A 20,251-nucleotide genomic window follows, 5' to 3' on the forward strand; every position below is an offset into this window, starting at 1 on the left:
CCCCTGCTAGCCCCTTCTCTGCAGGGGATTTGGGCAGGATCCCGTCCCCATCCCCCATCATCAGGCTAGCTTCCCACTCCAAGCCACACAGACCATCCAGACCTCACCCTGAAGGTGCCATGAGCTGATGAGCAGCCCTGTTTCTACTGGATGACTATTATCACCACCCTCTACTGACCAGACATCTGGTGTAGGGACTCAGTCTGGGTTGCTGATGCGGGGCAGGGCAGAGTCTGACCCCAGCTTGTTCCCTCCAGCCCAAGCTTTCTCTCCTTCCCTGTCAATCCCAAGAAAAGATCCCTGAGGCATCCAACAATTTAAGTTACACTCCCTCAATATGAAGAGAGGCGCCATATCCAGAAAGATGCTTACCTGTCTCAATCGCTGGAAGGCTGAACCTCTGGGAGGTGTGCAAGGATATGTGTCCCACCACGCACTGGTAGATGGCCCCATCAGCTTCCACTGGCGACTTCAGCATCAGTAGCTAGTAACATTAAACGTCCCATCCTCATTCTTGACCGGAGGGCCAGTGAAGATGCCTTCGGAAATCTGTAGGTGCTGGGGAGCCTTCTGGGTCCACTTCTCCCAAGTTACGTTAATGGATTCAGGGTAGAACCCAGCTGACTTGCACACCACACGTGCGTATCTGTTTTCTTTCGTTGGGGCTTGGTCCAGAGTTACTTTGCCGGCTGGGGAAGCTGCCAGGAGAGAGGAGTCACACAGCCTGAGGCCCAGAGCTCAGCCATCATTTACTGCCCTCACAGTTTCTGCTAACTGACTTCCCTGGCACGCACACGTCTGTCCATCACTGCTACTGGCCAAGACGGGACCAGATCCACGAGATGGCCACTCTGCTTAAAGACCGAGACCGAGGTTGGGTAGCTCTGCAGCCATGCCCAGTCCTGTCATGCTGGGAAGCACTAATGTACGATACCAGACAGTGGCTCCCTGAAGGGAGGCAAGCACAAGCTTATTACCAGCCTGAGGTCTGGCACGTAGCATGACCGCAGGAGAGGGGAGCGAACTGATGGCACTCAGATTCAGCTAAACGTCATCACGCCAGAGCCCCATGAGTCTCTGAAGCTCTTTTGCATCATGCACACCTTGGAGAATCTGGAGAAAATCTTGGAGCACTGTTGTGGTAGAGACTGCTAAATGCTGCCGAATTTCCAGTCTGTGTTTTTGGTTAGATGTAACACATCCAGTTAAAGCTACATCACCCAACTTCCACCGCAAGTAAGCGTGGCCATGTGAACTTAGGGTCTGAGGGGTCCAGGCACAATCAAAAGTGGCAAGAGCAACTTGCAGAAAGCCTGCTTCAATAAAAGTCTGTCTTAAAGAAAAGGGCCGTGGCCGTCACTCCCTTTCCCCTTCAGCATCCTTCTCCCCTTCATCTAGGAGGCAGCAGTGATGACTCAGGTAACTGGGTCCCTGACACCCACATGGGAGCCCTGGTTCCGGGCCTCTCTCAACTCACTGGGAGGGTCTGGGGAGTGAACCAGTGAATGACAGCTCATTGCTATCAAATAAAAAACTTGTATCAAATGTGGCACACTGGGGCCGGCGTCGTGGTGTAGTGAGTAAAGCTGCTGACTGTGGTCCAGCATCCAATACGGGCACCCGTTTCAGGCTCAGCCGCTGCACTTCTGACCCAGCTGCCTGGATACACCTTTAACAAACAGTGTGCCATACTAACACAGACATCAATAATGGGCAAGGGCTGTGCATTAGCTTTCCGAGATTTTAAATCACACCAAACTAATTGCTATGCGTACTAGAGGTTGGTTTTTGTTTTTTTAAGATTTATTATTTTGAAAGGCAGAATTACAAAGACAAAGAGAGAGAGTCAGAGAGGGAGAGGTTCCATCAGCTGGTTCACTCCCCAAATGGCCACAAAAGCCAGGGCTGTGCCAGGCCAAAGCCGGGACCCAGGGGCTTCTTCCAAGTCTCCCACTTGGGTGCAGGGCCCCAACAACTTGGGCCATCTCCTGCTGCTATTCCAAGTATGTTATCAGGGAACTGGATCAGAACTAGAGCAGCCAGGACTTGAACAGGTGTTCATATGGGATGCGCAAATGGCAGGCAGCGGCTTAACACACTACACCCCAAGGCCGGTGCCTTGATTTTTAGTAAATGTAAAACTCTCCCAGAAAAAAATGAAGTCCATTATTTTTTCAAAATCATTGCTTTTGGCTCTCTGTCTGGTGCAGAGGAAATGAATCCTAACTAACATATATCCCCACTCCCAAAGTCAATATGTCAAAATATTCAAGGTCTTATGTACAATCACGGAGGGCTCACAGACAGTCTTCCCTTCTTAGTACTGAATTGTGTCCCTCTACAATTACCATGCCCCCCACATTTCTAGCATCTCAGAATGAGACTGGATTAACGAGAAAACTCAGCTTAAATGAGAACATTTGGATAGGTGCTCATCTAACCTGACTGGGGGCCTTAGCAAATGAGGAAATAGGGACCCAGACACAATGCACAGAGGGAAAACCACAGGAACACAGGGAAAGGACGGCCAAGGAAAGAGGGCCCAAAAGAAACCAACACTCGCGACACCTCACCTTCAGAACCGCGAGAAAACCACAGGTTGTTGTGTGAGCCACCCAGTCACAGGTGTTTCATTATGGCAGCCCCAGCAACAACCCACTAAGTCCATCCACGTATTAGTAGGTCACTTTTCCAAATACATATTTTGAAACTTCACATGACAGAAAACATGCAGTACCTGTGAGTGTGTGGCTTATTTCACTTACCACAATAACCACCAAGACCATCCATTTGGCTGCACATGTCATTCCATCCTTTCATTTAAAGATTTCTTTATGTATTTATTGAAAGAGCAAAGGAACAGAGAAAGAGGGAGAGGGAGAGGGGTGGGGAAAGAGAAAGAGAGAGAGAGAGAATGAGAGCGAGAGCAAGAGCGAGCTTCCGTATACTGCTTCATTCCCCAGATTACTGCAACAGCCAGGGCTAGGCTGGGCCAAAGCAAGGAGCCAGGAACTCCATCCTGGTTCTCCCACATGCATGGCAGGAGCCCCAGCACTTGGACCATCTTCCACTGCCTTCCCGGGCACACTAGCCAGGAGCTGAACTGGAAGTGGAGCAGCCAGACTTGAACCAGCACTCAGGATATGGGATGCCAGTGGCAAAACCCGCTGTGATACAACCCAGGCCCCAGAGGTGGGCATCTTCACCACTAAGCCAAACTCTGGCCTGTGTTGCCTTTCTCTGAACACCTTCCACCCTGGTACCCATAATGGCCATGGTAACTGATTCCCACCAACAGCGTGTCAGGGTTCCCTTTTCTCTACGTTCTCACCAGGGTGCATCAGGACACTTTGTAATGGAAGACAGTGGAGCTCAAAGATGGAGTCAGGGGATGCTTTTGTCCTGGGAACGTTCCTTGCTCACTGCAGGCACTCAATGGAGGTTTGCACACGTTGTCCTATCACACGGCCCATTTTGTATTGGGAAATCCAGGCCCAAAGATATTAAATGATAAGTGCACTCAGTTTGGAAGCAAAAAGCTGGCATGGGGGTCACATCTGAGAGCCACAGCCCAGCTTCCCTCTCCTTTCCAAGGCAGCTCTTCAGTGAGACTGACTCCCACCCCATATGGGAATAACGTAATGATCACCATGGCCGCCTTTCTCTGCCCACGCACAATGACTGAATCAGTTCCCTGACAGTCACTTCACCTGCGTGTTCTCCTGGCATCTTCCCACAGTCCTCCCGGGCAGACGACTCCCCTTGTTTAGAGAAAAGCGCACTGAGATTCAGAATGCTTAATAACTTGCCCAAGGTTGTCTAACTCTACCAAAGCCCAGGACTCAAAACCACATCTGATCTCCGGGCCCCTGCTCTAAGCCTTGTTCCACTTGAGCCCCAGCACCAGGAAAACTGTAGGGCGCTACCCTGGGACACTCACCCACAACTTCCACCTGGACTACGCCCTCTGCCTTCTGGGGGGTGACCACCACCTCACAGCGGTACTCTCCGGCCTCCCTGAGCTGGATCGCAGGCAGCCGCAGTGAGGCGTCTCCCCTCTCCAGCAGCTCAAGAGGCACGCTGGCTCCAGGTCGGAAGGCCGCTTGGTGATCGCCATAATACTCAAAGAGCCTGGCTTCCATTGCCGATCCTTGAATCTTCCGAAACCACATGACACCCATGATGCTGCTGTCCAGGAGTGGGGAACCAGGGATCTTACAGTAGATGGTGACATCGTCATTGAGGAACACGACCTGAGTCTTCCCTGCCATCTCCACTTCCAGAAAACCTGTGGCAACAGGAGAACTCAGTTATAGGAGCCCCTTGGCAAATAACAGGCCCGGAGCTCAAACTCGACCACATGAATGGCAAGCAAATTCCTTTAGGGCACGGATAGGGAAGGTCTCTGGACAGGGGTCCTTTGTCCATGGCCCTGTTAGGGTGATAAGTGGAGAGTTCGACTTCTGCTCTACATCAAGATGGTTCCTGCTGATATGAAGCCCAGGAACTGGAGCTATCCGCAATGAAGCATGAGCAGATGAACGAGCAAACCGAGCTGATTTTTAGCAAAGTCTGCAGGTGGAGGTGGGGTTTGTCCTCAACAAGCAGCCCCAGCCACCTGGCCTTCTGCATGGCCTTGGCACCTGAGTCTGCTTTTCTACAGACTCATCCACAAATTTATTTATTATTTTATTTTTAAATGGTAAGCACGTGATATTTTATACTCAGCTCAGACGTGACAAGTCTACACAAGTCAGTATAACTTGTGGTTATGTTTTTACAAACCTGAAGGCCCTGTAGCAATACAGCATTCGTTTTAGTGATGCCACAGTGTACTGATGCACCGCCCACATGACTTGATCTATGAGCCTGGAAAGTGATGAACCTCTTAATGTTTATATACCGTATGAATTATACACATCCAGTCTTCTACATGTCAGCCAACATCATTACAGGGTAAGGTAAGGTTAAATGTGACAAAGCCCTTAACACAAATTTGCTGAGCAAGTGTGGAAGGTCATTTGGGTAAAAGACAGAAAGTATTAAAACCAATTTTTAATAGTAACTTTTTCTTTTTCACTTATTTTGCTGGCGTCGAATTCCAAAACTGCTGCTTGGTTTCTGATCTGCAACTTCTCTAGAGTAGGTTCAACCTAACACAAGGGAAATTAGTATCAGCCGCCACATCAAAGACAGTGGTATGCCTGTTAGCTTCTTCCCTGCTAGCATGTTAGCTTCATGTATAAAATGTTCAGCAGTACCAACACCAAACCAGTGTCAGTGGATAGTAAGTACAGTCAGTCTAAAAAGAGACAAAACCCCATTAAAAAAAAGTCGCAACAATTTTGTTCAGTTCGTGCCAATTGAACCCATTTTATCAAATTGTAATAGGAATTGTATTTAAACTTGTGTAAGAAAAATCAATGCCTAATATCAGAAAATAATGTGTGATGCTGTTTCAACTTGGATGGAGACTTTTTTAAAAAGATTAATTTATTTACCTGAAAGTCAGAGTTACACAGAGAGAGGAGAGGAAGAGACAGAGAGAAAGAAAGAGAGAGAGGTCTTCCATCTGCTGGTTCACTCCCCAATTGGCCGCAAAAATCAGAGCTGCACCTATCCAAAGCCTTGAGTGAGATCTTCTTCCAGATCTCCCATATGGGTGCAGAGGCCCAAGGACTTGGGCCATCTTCTGCTGCTTTCCCAGACCATAGCAGAGAGCTGGATAGGAAGTGGAGCAGACAGGACTCGAACCAGTGCCCAGCACTCGGGCAGAGACTTAGCCCACTACGCCACAGGGCCAGCTCCAATAGCTCTTGATATTTAATGCATATAACATTTACAAATACCTAATTAAGTCATCCCAAAAGCATATACACTTAATAATAGCAATGTAGCCTATTTCAGTCCAGAAACCAATTTTAATATAATTTTAATGTCCATTCAAAATATAACTCCACTGCAGAAGCCCAGTGTCACCAGCAGCACTTGGTATAGAAGAAAGCTAGCAAGGAGCAATAGGGATGGGCCTGGCTCTGCCGTCTTCTAACTGCTGAGGGGTCCACTGGACTTCCCCAAATGTCTGCTTCCCTCTTGGCAGAACCACGCTTACTCCCCACGGCTTCTGTGAGGAATAACTGAGGCCAGACCATCACTAGCTTCCTTAACTGCAATGTGCTGTTCTCTTAGGAGGAATTATTAATAATAAAATCAAGGGCTTTTTTTTTTTTTTTTGACAGGCAGAGTGGACAGTAAGAGAGAGAGAGAGAGAGAGAAAGGTCTTCCTTTTTTCCGTTGGTTCACCCCACAATGGCCGCTGCGGCTGGCGCACCACGCTGATCCGAAGCCAGGAGCCAGGTGCTTTTCCTGCTCTCCCAGGTGGGTGCAGGACCCAAGGACCAGGGCCATCCTCCCCTGCACTCCTGGGCCACAGCAGAGAACTGGACTGGAAGAGGAGAAACCGGGACAGAATCTGGTGCCCCGACCAGGACTAGAACCCGGGGTGCCAGTGCTACAGGCAGAGGATTAGCCTATTAAACCATGGCACCAGCCATTGTTCCTTTCAAAATAAAGAAGCAGAATCAGTGCATCTAAAGCAGTAACATACACAGTGTACTAAATACATAAGCCAGCAACAGTCACTGTTATCAAGGGTGGCACTGTAACTGCACTTGCCACACTTTGACACTAACGGCAGTGCCAGCTCCTTCATGCCGGCACCTCCACTGACTTGTGAGTACTGCACTGCACTGCACTCTGATGGCTCCTGCTCCATTATAATCTCATGGGACCAGCACACGTGTGCTGTCCTTCACTGCCTGAAGCACCTTCACGGGACACATGGCTCTATGTTTCTCTTGTTAAACGTATTCCCACGTGTTTTATTCCCCTTGTTTATTTTATTAAAGAACTGAGCATTTAACACATATATTTTTGGCTCCCCACCATTTCCATGTATGACCACCACTATGCTGTGTCCTGTCCTAACATACCATGCCTACTTAAAAACCCAAGCAAAGGGTGGATTCCATTTAAAAAAAAGATTTATGCATTTATTTGAAAGATGGAGTTAGAGAGAGGGAGATTCAGAGAGAGACATCCTCCATTCGCTGCTTCACACCACCAATGGCCGGGGCTGGGCCAGACCAAAGGCAGGAGTCAGGAGCTTCAGCCTGGTCTCCCACATGGGTGCAGGGACCCAAGCACTTGGGTCATCTTCTGCTGCTTTCCCAGGTGCATTAGCAGGGAGCTGAATCAGAAGTAGAGCAGTTGGGACTGGAACCCGTGCCCACATGGCATGCCAGCACTGCATGCAGCCGCTGAACCTGCTACACCAGAGCACTGACCCCCTAAACGGGCATTGTGAACAACACATTCTTGGCCACCCAATATGGACAACATGTATCCAACATGGTAGGGAAACTTCTCACCCTCCACTGTAAAAAGGACAGGCCACTCCCAACTGTTACAGAAATGAAGTCACATGGAAAACTTTCACCAACTGTCTGAACTGTGTTCTCGGAGGCCTCCTCCACAGAGAGATCTCGATTGGCCTCCTGCTCAGTCCCTGGAAGCATTTCTCATCTTCCACCCAGGGAAGACAACCAGCTTTCTCCACACCTGCCTGCACGTCAGCTTTAATGTCTTCTACAGAACCAGGTCCTTTGGGTGCTTCAGGAGTGTTTTCCTGCTTTTTGAGGGATTCCTGACCTTTTGATGTTGGCGTTGATGGTTTTGAGCCCTTCCCATGCTGGCTCGATTATGTGACTTTGGGCTGGGGTATCTCCTATAGAGCTGCTTCTTCAGTCTCCTCCTCCTCGTCATCTCCAAGGCCGCCACCTCCATCAGCGGCAGGTTTTGCTTTTCCTGAGGCACCTTGCTGCACCGCTAGGAGCAGATCGCTTCCAGATTTGCTCAACAGTCTCACATCCTCCTCTTCTTGAGTCCACGTCTTCCTCCCTGGCCACTAAGGGCCGTCCACTCACATGCACAGGCCCTGAACCACTCTTCAGCCTGAAGTCACAGGTGGCGCCTTTTCTAGCCGCCAAGGGAAACTGCTGGCCGTGCATTTCCCAAATTGTCAGTGTGCCTGTAACTGGACTGGCCGCATCACTCATTGCCTCTGCCTAACAAGGTGACGTGCATCCTGTGCACCAGCACCTAGGGACATCGTTGATGACAACCGGTGCTGAATTTGTCACTGTCCACTTCAAAGTGAGAATCTTTGTTAGCCTTTAGTTCACAACCAGAAAGAGTTCTGGGGCCTCGTGTCCATGTCCACCGAATGTTCCATGGGGCAGAGGCACGCACCGAGCTAGGAGAGCAGGTGGACAGAAGCAGCCGCCCACTGCTGCAAAGGACAGCCACACGGGACTGGGCCACGCCAGGCTTTTATTCTTTTGGAAGCTATTGTACATGAAATGGTTTTCTTAACTTTATTTTCAGGGTGTGCTTAGAATGCTTAGAAATACTATTTGTTCTTTTTGATATCATCATCAACTATTCTGTTTAATGTCTACATTTTTACATTTATTTATTTGAAAGACAGAGAAAGGGGGGGGGGGTGTCTTCCATTGCCTGGTTCACTCTCCCAAGTGAATGCAAAGGACCCAGCAGCACCTGGTGGAAGCCAGGAGCCAAGAGCTTCTTGTCTCCCACGTGGGTGCAGGGGCCCAAGCACCTGGGCCACCTTCTGCTGCTTTTCCAGGCACATTAGAAGGGAGCTTAATGGGAAGTGGAGTAGTCAGGACTCAAACCGGCGTCCACGTGGGCTGGCAGCACTGCAGGCCGTGGCTTTAACCCCCAATTTTAATCTCTTTAGAACTTCCTTTTGTTTCTCAAACTTGGGGAAACAACACATGCGTTTACATACATACATGTCGCGTGTGTATATGGCATACATCCTTAAGGCACAAAGCCTTTCCTCTGCCAGGGCGCTAAGCTGCAGTTGAGGCTGCCCCTGGCCTCCGGAACCCTCAGCCGCCGCCCCCCACCGCCACCAGCGCCCTCGCCGGCTCTGGGCTTCTCCGGGCTTCTCCGGCCACCGCCGCCGTCCGGCCCCCCACCCCCACACCGGCGCACTCGCCACACCCAGAAGGTCTGGGCCACTCCGGCGACCCACTCAAGCGCACCCTCTTGGGGCACCGTCTGCGGGCTGTCACCCGGCACACAGAACGCCTTCAGGACAGTCACCTGTGGAATCGCTACCCGTATCTGTATTTCACGAAGCAGGGCTCCGAGCCGGGTGGCGACAGCGGCGTCCTGTCCGCACCCCCTCCCCCAGGCCCCGGACCCCGCACCCCACCGTCCCCTGCGCTCCCTGGCCCTACCTGCCACCTGCAGTGCGGCCCACACGGCCAGCAGCAGCGGCGCTCCCAGCGCGCTCGCCATCCACTCAGCCGCTCTGCCTTCCGCCCGCTCCGCGGGTGCCGGCCGCCGAGCAGAGCGCTGCTGTCAGCTGCTTCCCGCAGCCGGGGCGGCCAGGAGACGGTTCTCCCGCCGCGGACGCCAGCTGAGTGCGCAAAATCCGAAGTGCGAAACAACTTCGGAAACCGCGGGCCCTGCCGCCGACGGGGCGGGCCCGAGAGGGGCGGGCCCTGAGTGCGCTCACCCAATCGAAGGAGAGGAGTGACCTCCGTGCCAGGGAGTGGGCGCCAACGCTGTGGCCATTGGGTTAATGCCCCGGCCTGAGGGGCCGGCATCCAATAGGAGCGCGGGTTCCGAACCTGAGACGGGGTTCGCAACACATGCAGCTGCGCGGCTGCAAAGGGGTAGCCGGCGGCCCTCACCCCGCTGGAGAGGCCTCCTCTCTGGGAGGTCTATAACCCCGAGATGGCTGGAGGTGAGAGATGTCTGGAGGTGAGACAGGAGACAGCGTGCCCGCCCCGAGCTCCCTCTCAGCCAGAGCCCAAACCCAGGACTCGGATGCGGGCTTCTCACCAGCCCTGCATTCTTCCCACTTTGTCACACGTCTTCTCCCCCACGGAATTAAAAGGCAAATACTACATATTTTCCGGGTTTTACGTGTACCGTAATTAAAGATGAATCCCTGCACACAATAACTGGAATAATAGTTTCAACAAAAACTTACCCTGAAAACTTGATGTAACATTCATAAAACGAATCCAAGTATAACAATGCAGTGTAAAGTCTGTCTTTCTGATTCTCTATCAAATTGAAATCCCGTTATTCCTGGTTTGAAAAACAGTCCAAACTCTAAATAAGCCAAAAACAAATCAGAATATCTTCAGGCTGGCCGTCGCCACGGCTCACTAGGCTAATCCTCCGCCTTGCGGCGCCGGCACACCGGGTTCTAGTCCCGGTCGGGGCACCGATCCTGTCCCGGTTGCCCCTCTTCCAGGCCAACTCTCTGCTGTGGCCAGGGAGTGCAGTGGAGGATGGCCCAAGTGCTTGGGCCCTGCACCCCATGGGAGACCAGGAGAAGCACCTGGCTCCTGCCATCAGATCAGCGCGGTGCGCCGGCCGCAGCGGCCATTGGAGGGTGAACCAACGGAAAAAAGGAAGACCTTTCTCTCTCTCTCTCTCACTGTCCACTCTGCCTTTCAAAAAAAAAAAAAAGAATATCTTCAGGCTAATCAAAATTTTCCGTTTAAAAGTTAACAAAGCATTTTCAGTCACATACTTGTAAAGATTGCTTTTATAACTTGGCAATAATAAAATCAAAGGTCCTTAAAATCCTGACTTTAAATTAGGATGTGTAGCCATCACATTTAACGGTTCCTAAAACACTAGCTTCCTTCATTTATTTATTTTTTTAAAGACTTATTTTATTTTTATTTGAAAGAGTTACAGAGAGAGGTAGAGACACCCAGAGAGGTCTTCCATCTGCTGGTTCACTCCCCAGATGGCCGCAACAGCCAGAGCTGAGCCCGTCCGAAGCCAGGAGCCAGGAGCACCCACTTCTCCCACGTGGGTGCAGGGTTGGGCCATCTTCTACTGCTTCCCCAGGCCATAGCCCACAGCTGGATCGGAAGAGGAGCAGCCAGGACTAGAACAGGCGCCCATGAGATGCCGACCCCTCAGGCCAGGGCTTTAACCCGCTGTGCCACAGCGCCGGCCCCAGCTCCCTTGATTTAAAGGAAAAGCAGTGATGGAGATGTTTTCTCATGGTTTAACTGCAGATGCAGTTTTGTTTTCAGAAGACACTGATGGTCTTCTGTACAGACCTATTCTAGGCACAAGCTTTTAAACACACACACACACATATTCCACCCAAAACGCTGTTCCTTCAGTTAGAGGCCACATAACTTGGTACACCTGTAGCAGGATGCCTGCACCGGGACAACACACCAAGGCCTCTTAGCAGGAAGCAGTCTTTTATTGTGCCGGCATAAGGCCCACGTGATTTCTTTCTTTCTTTTTTTTTTTTTTTCCTTTGTTAAGATTTATTTTATTTATTTGAAAGACAGAATTACAGAGAGAGGTAGAGCCAGAGAGAGAGAAGTCTTCCATTCCACTGGTTCACTCCCCAAATGACCACAAAAGCCAGAGCTGAGCTGATATGAAGCCAGGAGCCAGGAGCTTCTTCCGGGTGTTCCGCACGGGTGCAGGGGTCCAATGCCACCCGAACCTGCTTAGAAGAATGAAACTGTGGCTCTAGGCATTCACTGGCCTCACATGGTTTAAAGCAAAATCTTCAGCTTTTTTTTAAAAGAGTTTGTTCGTTTGTTTGTTTGATAGGTAGATTTACAGACAGAGGGAGAGACAGAGAGAGACATCTTCCATCTGCTGGTTCACTCCCCAGTGGCCCCAAATGCTGGAGCTGGCCCAAGTTGAAGCCAGAAGCCAGGGGCTTCCTGGCTCTCCCATGCAGGTGAGAGACGTAAGCACTTGGGCCATCTTTCACTGCTTTCCCAGGCCATAGCAGAGAGCTGGATGGGTAGTGGAGCAGCTGGGACTAGAACTGCACCCACGTGGGATGCAGGTGCCACAGGTGGAGGATTAACCTACTGCGCCACAGCACTGGCCCCAACCTATTTTATCTTTTAGAAAATAACTCTTTTAATATAGTCACCTGATTGTATTGAGAAATACAATGACTCCCACAGAGAAAAGAGGAATGGTTTGGGATAGTGACGAAATGTATGAATTTATCTGAAAGGCCTGGTGAATCCCATGCAGCTGGGGCTTTTATTAAGGCATTAAGACTGAAAATGGTGCTACAACATCCTACACTCCTCAAAGATTTCCCGATGATTAAATATGTGTGCTAAAAATACAGAGACTTGAAATAACAGTGGGAGGACAAAATGGTGGTATGTGGCAGGATGATCCAAATCATGCTGGGCAAAATTAACAATTAAGGAGGAGAGAAGACACCCGCCTGAGATAGGGCTGTGAGAGACTCACAGCAGAAAACCCAGGAGGATAGCAGAGGTCGGCCAGGTCCACGCCGAGAGAGCCAAGTGTGAAGGGCTCAGACCTGGGAGGTCGGTGCCAGCTCTCGGAGGACCAGGTGACACAGGAATTTGTGGTCCCGCAGAGGTTTGAATAGCAGCGGTAGGGAGAGCTTGGCGAACTGCTGTTGAAGTTCCACACAGGAACTAGAAGGTGGGGGCAAATATTGAGGAACAGGTGGAGAGGTCTTCCACCCCCATCTCCCTACCCCCTCCCCTGACATGCACTTGCAGGCTGAGAGAGAAGACATCTTGCTCCATGGTTTGTTTACAAAAGTAGGGGCCTGCAGCCATTGCCTCCTGTGCATGTGCCCATCAACTGCTGGGGTCACCTCACCTCACTCCGCACCCAAGAACAAGGGCTACAATAATCTAGAAGAATTTCTTCCCCCACCATGGAGGCTGAACATTCAAGAGGAAGCCCTGTGTATTGAAAGTACCTAACCACTCCACCACCATTGAAAATCTAACCCAGCACCAGCAGGAGGGGCTCTGCAACCTGCTCACTATACACAGACCCATAGCAACTCGTAACACAGGAAACTGCCAAATGTGAAAGTTCCCATAGAAAAGCAACTAGACAAAAACAAAGACAAAAAAAAAAAAAAGAGAGAGAGAGAGAGAGAGAGAAAGAAACCAACAAAAAAAACCCACACAGATGCAGAAGGGATAAGAAGAACAAAATAAGAATAAGGAAAGGACCGGTACTGTGATGTAGCAGGTAAAGCCGCCACCATCTCTGCTATGGTCTGGGAAAGCAGTAGAAGATGGCCCAAGTCCTAGGGCCCTGTACCCACGTGGGAGACCTGGAAGAAGCTCCAGGCTCCTGGCTTCGGATCAACTCAGCTCTGGCCACTGTGGCCATTTGGGGAGTGAACCAGCAGATTTAAGACACCTCCCTCTCCCTCTCCTCTCTCTACCCCCTCTCCATTCCTCTCTCCCTCTCCCTCTGCATCTATGTAACTCTGCCTTTAAAATAAATAAATAAATCTTAAAAAAAAAAAAAACAATAAGGAAGACACCATGAGTCCCTTAAAAGAACACTACAGCACTTCAGTAATAGAAAGGGAAGAAGAGATCAAGATTTGCCAGAAATGGAATTCAGAAAATTAATCGTCAGACTACAAAGAAGCAATCAGAAGCAAATTCACAAACTAATGAAAAAAGTTTTACCATGAAATAGAGATATTAAAAAGAAGCTAGAATGAAATACCTGAAATAATGAATTTCTAGGAGAAAATAATTAAAATTGGAGAAGAAATCAACAAAATTGAAACAAAAAAATACAAGAAGATCAGCTAAACAAAGAGCTAGTTTTTGAAAAAATAAACAAAATTGACAAACCATTGGCCCAACTAACCAATAAATGGAGAGAAAACTGCTCAATAAAATTAATGCCTTCATCTTAATAAAATTAGGGATGAAAAAGGAAATGTAACAACAGACAACACAGAAATAAAAAGAATCAGCAGAAATTACTAAAGAGCTGTACACCAGCAAAATGGGAAGCCTAGAAGAAATGGACAGAAGCCTTGACACATATGATCTACCTAAATTGACAGGAAGACATAGAAAACCTAAATAGACTCATAACCAAGACAGAAATTGAATCCCAACAAAGAAAAGCCCAGACCAGATGGCTTCACTGCTGAATTCCACCAGACATTTAAAGAAGAACTAACTCCAATTCTCAAGTTATTCAAAACAACTGAAAGGGAGGGAATCCTCCCAAATTCTTTCTTGGAAGGCAGCATCACCTTAATTCCTAAACCTGAACAAAATACAATAGAGAAAGAGAACTACAGACCAATTTTCCTGATGAACATAGACACAAAAATCCTCAACAAAATTCTGGCCAATAGAATGCAACAACACATCAGAAAGATCATCCACCTAGACCAAGTGGGATTTATTCCTGGTATGCAGGGATGGTTCAACATTCACAAATCAATCAATGTGATATGTCACATTAACAAACTGAAGAACAAAAACCATATGATTATCCTAATAGATGCAGAAAAAGCATTTGACAAAATACAACATTGCTACATGATGAAAATCTTGAGCAAATTCGGAATAGAAGGAACATTTCTCAACACAATTAAAGCAATATATGACAAACCATGGCCAATGTCCTATTGAATGGGGAAAAGTTAGACATGTTCCCACTGAAATTAATCCCATTCACAGTAGCTACAAAAAAATCAAGTACTTTGGATATTTAACCAAGGATGTCAAAAGTCTCTATGATAAGAATTACAAAACATTAAAGAAAGAAATAGAACAAGACACACACAAAAAATGAATAAAGTCCTCCATGTTCACAGATTGGAAGAATCAATTTATCATCAAAATATCCATACTTCCAAAAGCAATTTATAGATTCAATGCAATCCTAATCAAAATACTAAGGACATCTTCTCAGATATAGAAAAAATGATGCTGAAATTCAAAAAGAAACACAGGAGACCCCAAACAGCTAAAGAAATCTTATACAACAAAAACAAAGCTGAGGCATCACAATATCAGATTTCAAGACATACTAAGGGCAATTATAATCAAAGCAGCCTGGGACTCACACAATAAAAAAGACTTGTAGACCAATGGAACAGAACAGAAATGCCAGAAATCAACTCACACATCTACTACCAACTTATATTTGATAAGGAAGTTAATTCAATCCCTGGAGCAAGGACAGTCTTTACAACAAATGGTGCTGGGTTAATGACCTCCACATGAAGCAAGACCCCTACCTCACACCTTACACAAAAATCCACTTAAAATGGATTAAAGACCAAAATCTATGACCCGATACCATCAAATTATTAGAAAACATTGGGGAAACCCTGCAAGACATTGGCATAGGCAAAGAGCTCTTGGAAAAGACCCCAAAGGCACAGACAATCAAAGCCAAAATTGACAAATGGGATTATATCAAACTGGAAAGTTTCTGCACTGCAAAAGAAACACTCAGGAAAGTGAGAGGCAACCAACAAAATGGGAGAAATTATTTGCAAACTATAGAACTGATAAAGGATTAATAACAGAATATATAAATAGATCAAGAAACTCAACAACAAAACAAACAACCCAGTTAAAAAATGGGCAAAGGACTTAAACAGACATTTTTCAAAAGAAAATCCAAATAGTCAACAGATACATGAAAAAATGTTCAGGATCACTAGCCATTGGGGAAATACAAATCAAAACCATAATGAGGCTTCACCTCACCCCAGTTAGAATGGCTTTCATACAGAAATCAACAAATAACAAATACTGGAGAGGATGTGGAGAAAAGGTACCCTAATCCATTGTTGGTGAGAATGTAAACTGGTACAGCCACTATGGAAGACAGTATGGAGATACCTCAGAAATCTGAATATAGACCTACCATATGACCCAGCCATCCCACTCCTGGGCATTTACCAAGGGAAATGAAATCAGCAAATGAAAGAGTTATCCATACCCCCATGTTTACTGCAGCTCAATTCACAATAGCTAAAATATGCAATCAACCGAAATGCCTGTCAACTGAAGACTGGATAAAGAAATTATGGGATATGTACACTATGGAATACTACACAACAGTAAAAAAAAAAATCCTGTTGTTTACAACAAAATGGATGAATCTGGAAAACATAATTAGCAAAATAAGCCAGTCCCAAAAGGACAAATACCATATGTTCTCCCTGACTGTGATAACTAATAGAGCACCTAAAAGGTAATCTATAGAAGTGAAATTAATGCTTCAAGCTGCAATGACTTTGAACAGCCCTTGTCTCGACTGTTGGGGAACAGTTTTTTTCATACAATTTGTTGAACTAATATGTGTATAAAGTTAATTGCAAATAGATCTTTTTTTTTTTTTTTTGACAGCAGAGTGGACAATGAGAGAGAGAGAGACAGAGAGAAAGGTCTTCCTTTGCCATTGGTTCACCCTCCAATGGCCGCCGCATCATGCTGATCCGAAGGCAGGAGCCAGGTGCTTATCCTGGTCTCCCATGGGGTGCAGGACCCAAGCACTTGGGCCATCCTCCACTAATTGCAAATAGATCGTAATAAAAAATAAGAATAGGAATAAGAGAGGGAGGAGGAAGAAGGGTGGGAGTGTGAGTGAGAGGGCAGGCATGGTGGGAAGAATCACAGTGTTCTTAAAGATGTATTTATAAAAAGCATAAAGTTTGTATTACTTAAATAAAAGTTTTCTGGGGGGAAAAAAGAAATATTTAGAAAGTAGCATTGCCTAGTACAGAAAGGATAAAATACAAAAGTAAAGCAAACCCAAGTCACTTTACCAACTGAAAGGTCACAAAGCATCATGGTGTAAAACAAGGCATGGCACTACTCAGTGTTACACATGTCATACACTGGGGATTGACAGTGAAGGCAGGGATTTAATTAAATGGTATATACTCCGATGTCACTAAAAGGGAACACTTAAAATGGACCAAAATTGAACAAAAAATAACATGTTAAATAAAATGATACTTAGGAGAAGGCAAAGAGTAAGATGGAATTTTATTTTTTCTCTCACTTTTAAATCACTCAGACAAGTCATAACTTTTGAAATCATGTAAAAATTAAATTATTACTCATTTTAAAATTCTATGGAGTCACAAAATTATATATAGGGCTGGTACAAAAATATTTTTATACTTTTCTTTTTTAAAGGCAGAGAAAGAGCAAAACAGAAGGATCTTCCATCCACTAATTTATTCCATAACAGGGCTGGTCCAGGTCAACTCAGAAGAACTCCACCATGATGTCCCATGTGGGTGTCAAGGACGCAAGTTCTTGTGCCATTGTCTTCTGTGCATCAACAGAAGACTGGATCAGAAGCAAAGCAGTCAGGACTCCAATGAGATAAACAAGTGCCCCAAGCAGGTACTTATGCTGCTGTGCCAACTGCCTGCCCCAATTTTAGTGCTTTGATTTTGTGATACACATATGTATAATCACAAATTAAAATAAAATAAGCACATTTGCACAGCAAAAGTCAAATACTGTTTGCAACAGACTGTAAACAAATTTTGTTTAAAAAAACACAATACAACTTGTTTACACAGGCAGACAAAGCTTTGAGGGCAACCAGGAAGGGAGAAACACACTGTCAAAGACTGGCTGATGAGCAAGCTGGCACACAGCAGTCACCGAGTGCATGACCAACATCACCTAAAACGAATCCTGAAAGCTCCACAGTGAAAACTGTAAACATCCGTGTGCATGAAACGCAGGTGTTTTTTTTTTATTCACATAGTTCTATAGGCAATATCTGAAAACACTTCAATTTGTAAAATGAAAGACTCTCAATTTTTTTGCTTTGCTTTTGTATCAACCATCAAGTTGGCAGAGCTGGAAATGGTAAATCCAGACTTATCAATACAGTGACTTCACCCCTTGCTGCGGCCACGGGGTCTGGCTCAGTTCTTGGGTTCTCTAAGAAAGGGTTACATCCTCATAACTAACTATTCATTTAAAAAGTCAATTTAACAGACAGGAGGGAAGCATTGGTAAGCTGTTGCCAATGTTGCATTATTTTTTAAAAAGCACAGAAAAGATCTGCTTTTCTACAAATCTTACATGTCAAAACAGGATTGTCATTACTGTCTTGCCATCACCCACAAGGAAAAACAGTGAACTTTGCATTTTACTGAATATGTTTTAGTCTCCCAAATTCAACAAAAACAAGTGAATTTTAAATGTCTGTAGTTGAGGCACCAGTGGTTAAGGGTGGAGGTGGCTTCCCTAGCAGGTTCTCCAAAGGACATAAATCTTGCACAGAAATGATGAACCCCATTGTCTAATTCTGGCTCCTTTCCAGTTTCTTCTTGGTTGTATCACATAGCTGTAAAACAAAGATCAAAATTTATGCACTAACCAGAACTGAGCTTGTCGAAATTTCATCCCAAGGAAAATAGATTTCTTGCTCCCTCTATTATAAGCTAGGCTATCTTAAAAATCACATTATCACAAAACAAAATTTTCTTTGTCTTTCTTTATGTGAAAAACATTCACATTTAGGCTTATGCTATTATAATCCTGTTCAATAAGCATGGAAAATAATGCCATTGTAAATAAATCTTAGTTAAAAAATTATCGAGGGCTGGCATTGTGGCAGAGTAGGTAAAGCTGCCACCTGCAACATCAGAGATCCCACATGGGCTCCAGTTCATGTATGGCTGCTCTATTTCTGCTAATGGCTCTGAAAGCAGCAGAGAATGGCCCAAGTGTGTGGGTCCCACATCCACGTGGGAGACCCTGATGAAACTCCTGGCTCCTGGCTTTGGCTGGGCCCAGCCATGGCTCCTGTGGTCATTTGGGGAATGAACCAGCCAATGGAACATCTCTCTCCCTCTCCCTGTATCTCTGAATTTCAACTAAAATAAATAAATATATTTTAAGAAGCATATAACCGGCTGGCACTGTGGCACAGCAGGTTAATGCTCTGGCCTGAAGCCCCGGCATCCCATATAGGCGCTGGTTTGAGACCCGGCTGCTCCACATCCAATCCAGCTCTCTGCTATGGCCTGGGAAAGCAGTACAAAATGGCCCAAGTCCTTGGGCCCTGCACCCGTGTGGGAGACCTGGAAGAAGCTCCTGGCTCCTGGCTTTGGATCGGCGCAACTCCAGCAGCTGCGGCCAATTGGGGAGTGAACCATTGGATGGAAGACCTCTCTCTCTCTCTCTCCGCCTCTCCTCTCTCTGTGTAACTCTGACTTTCAAATAAATAAATAAATATTAAAAAAAAAGAAGCATACAGTCATGTCTCAGAGGATTTTTCTACCACTACTTTTTTATTCCCCCAGCTCTGGTTTCTGTATTTATTTATTGTTATTTACTTTTTTTAAAAGATTTATTATTTATTATTGACTTGAAGGGCAGAGTTACAGAGAGGCAGAGGCAGAGAGAGAAAGGTCTTCTATCTGCTGATTCACTCCCCAGATGACCTCAATGGCCAGAGCTGTGCTGATCCGAAGCCAGGAGCCAGAAGCTACTTCCAGGTCTCCCACGCGGGTGCAGGGGCCCAAGGACTTGGGCCATCTTCTGTGTTTTCCCAGGCCATAGCAGAGAGCTGGATCGGAAGAGGAGCAGATGGGACTCGAATCAGCACCCATATGGGATGCCAGCACTGCAGGCGGTGGCTTTCCCGCTAAGCCACAGCGCTGGCCCTCTACCATCACTTCTGAGTTATGGTTTTCTTTAATGAGAGTTTCATATTCTAGACACCCACCATGTTTTAAAACTCTAATTTTAACTATATATACCTAAGTATACTATAAAATTTACAGGTTTCATGAAAATTCACATGCTAAATAAAACTCCGAATTACTAAATTATATTACATACCACTAAATCAGCTAAACCCAAGACAAATAGCCAAAGAAATACAAAAAATGGTATAAATCAAACACAGCACCAATGCTTTCAAAAGGAGCTGGAAAGAATACTATTCGCAACTTTCTCAGAAATAATATTCACTCCTGAATGACCAGTACTCATAAGAACTGGAATTCCTTAAGTCTATAAAGACTTTTAGTTTCAATGATTCTTTTTTGAATAATATAAATTATAATAATTTGCTGGAAACTCTGAGGCACGTATAGATTAATATCCATGCATTATTTACTCACACCAAAAAACACTTTAAAAAAAATTGCTCTAAGTTCTCTGGTAACTTTCCAGTTTCTCCCCCGTTCACTAACTAAAACAGTTTTCCCAAGAGAATGCCTGTGCTATCAGTTCTTGGTCATGGATATTAAGTCAACAAAATGATACTGCAAACCATTTTTCTACATTGCCTGAAATTCATCTAATAGAGATAAGAATTCTCCATC

At 46.1% G+C, this 20,251-nt stretch overlaps 2 protein-coding genes across 3 annotated transcripts in view; both read right to left on the minus strand.

The window, feature by feature from the left end:
* Nucleotides 1-404: 404 nt before the first annotated feature.
* LOC133764417 (natural cytotoxicity triggering receptor 3 ligand 1-like) lies at nt 405-9,398 on the minus strand. Its single transcript, XM_062198099.1, has 3 exons — nt 9,330-9,398; nt 3,941-4,288; nt 405-698 (listed from the first exon to the last, which is right to left on the minus strand). The coding sequence occupies exons 1-3, from the start codon at nt 9,388-9,390 to the stop codon at nt 478-480; spliced, it is 630 nt and encodes a 209-aa protein (XP_062054083.1). The 5' UTR covers nt 9,391-9,398; the 3' UTR covers nt 405-477.
* A 7,519-nt stretch (nt 9,399-16,917) lies between these two features.
* Nucleotides 16,918-20,251, minus strand: part of NUCB2 (nucleobindin 2) — a 56,100-nt gene continuing 52,766 nt past the window's right edge. For both annotated transcript variants that reach the window (XR_009866374.1, XR_009866373.1), the window contains exon 15: nt 16,918-18,261. The gene's annotated coding sequence lies outside the window, so the exon portion shown is untranslated. The remainder of the gene's footprint in view (nt 18,262-20,251) is intronic.

Source organism: Lepus europaeus, chromosome 7 (assembly GCF_033115175.1).
Source record: "Lepus europaeus isolate LE1 chromosome 7, mLepTim1.pri, whole genome shotgun sequence".
NCBI lineage: Eukaryota > Metazoa > Chordata > Mammalia > Lagomorpha > Leporidae > Lepus > Lepus europaeus.

What these genes read in the sequence shown, in the direction of transcription:
- LOC133764417 (XM_062198099.1), bottom strand. Translation starts at nt 9,390, where the DNA reads ATGGCGAGCGCGCTGGGAGCGCCGCTGCTGCTGGCCGTGTGGGCCGCA. An exon ending in GGCCGCACTGCAGGTGGCAG is followed by an intron (nt 4,289 to 9,329) that starts GTAGGGCCAGGG and finishes CTGTTGCCACAG; the next exon opens with GTTTTCTGGAAGTGGAGATG. An exon ending in AGTCCAGGTGGAAGTTGTGG is followed by an intron (nt 699 to 3,940) that starts GTGAGTGTCCCA and finishes CTCTCCTGGCAG; the next exon opens with CTTCCCCAGCCGGCAAAGTA.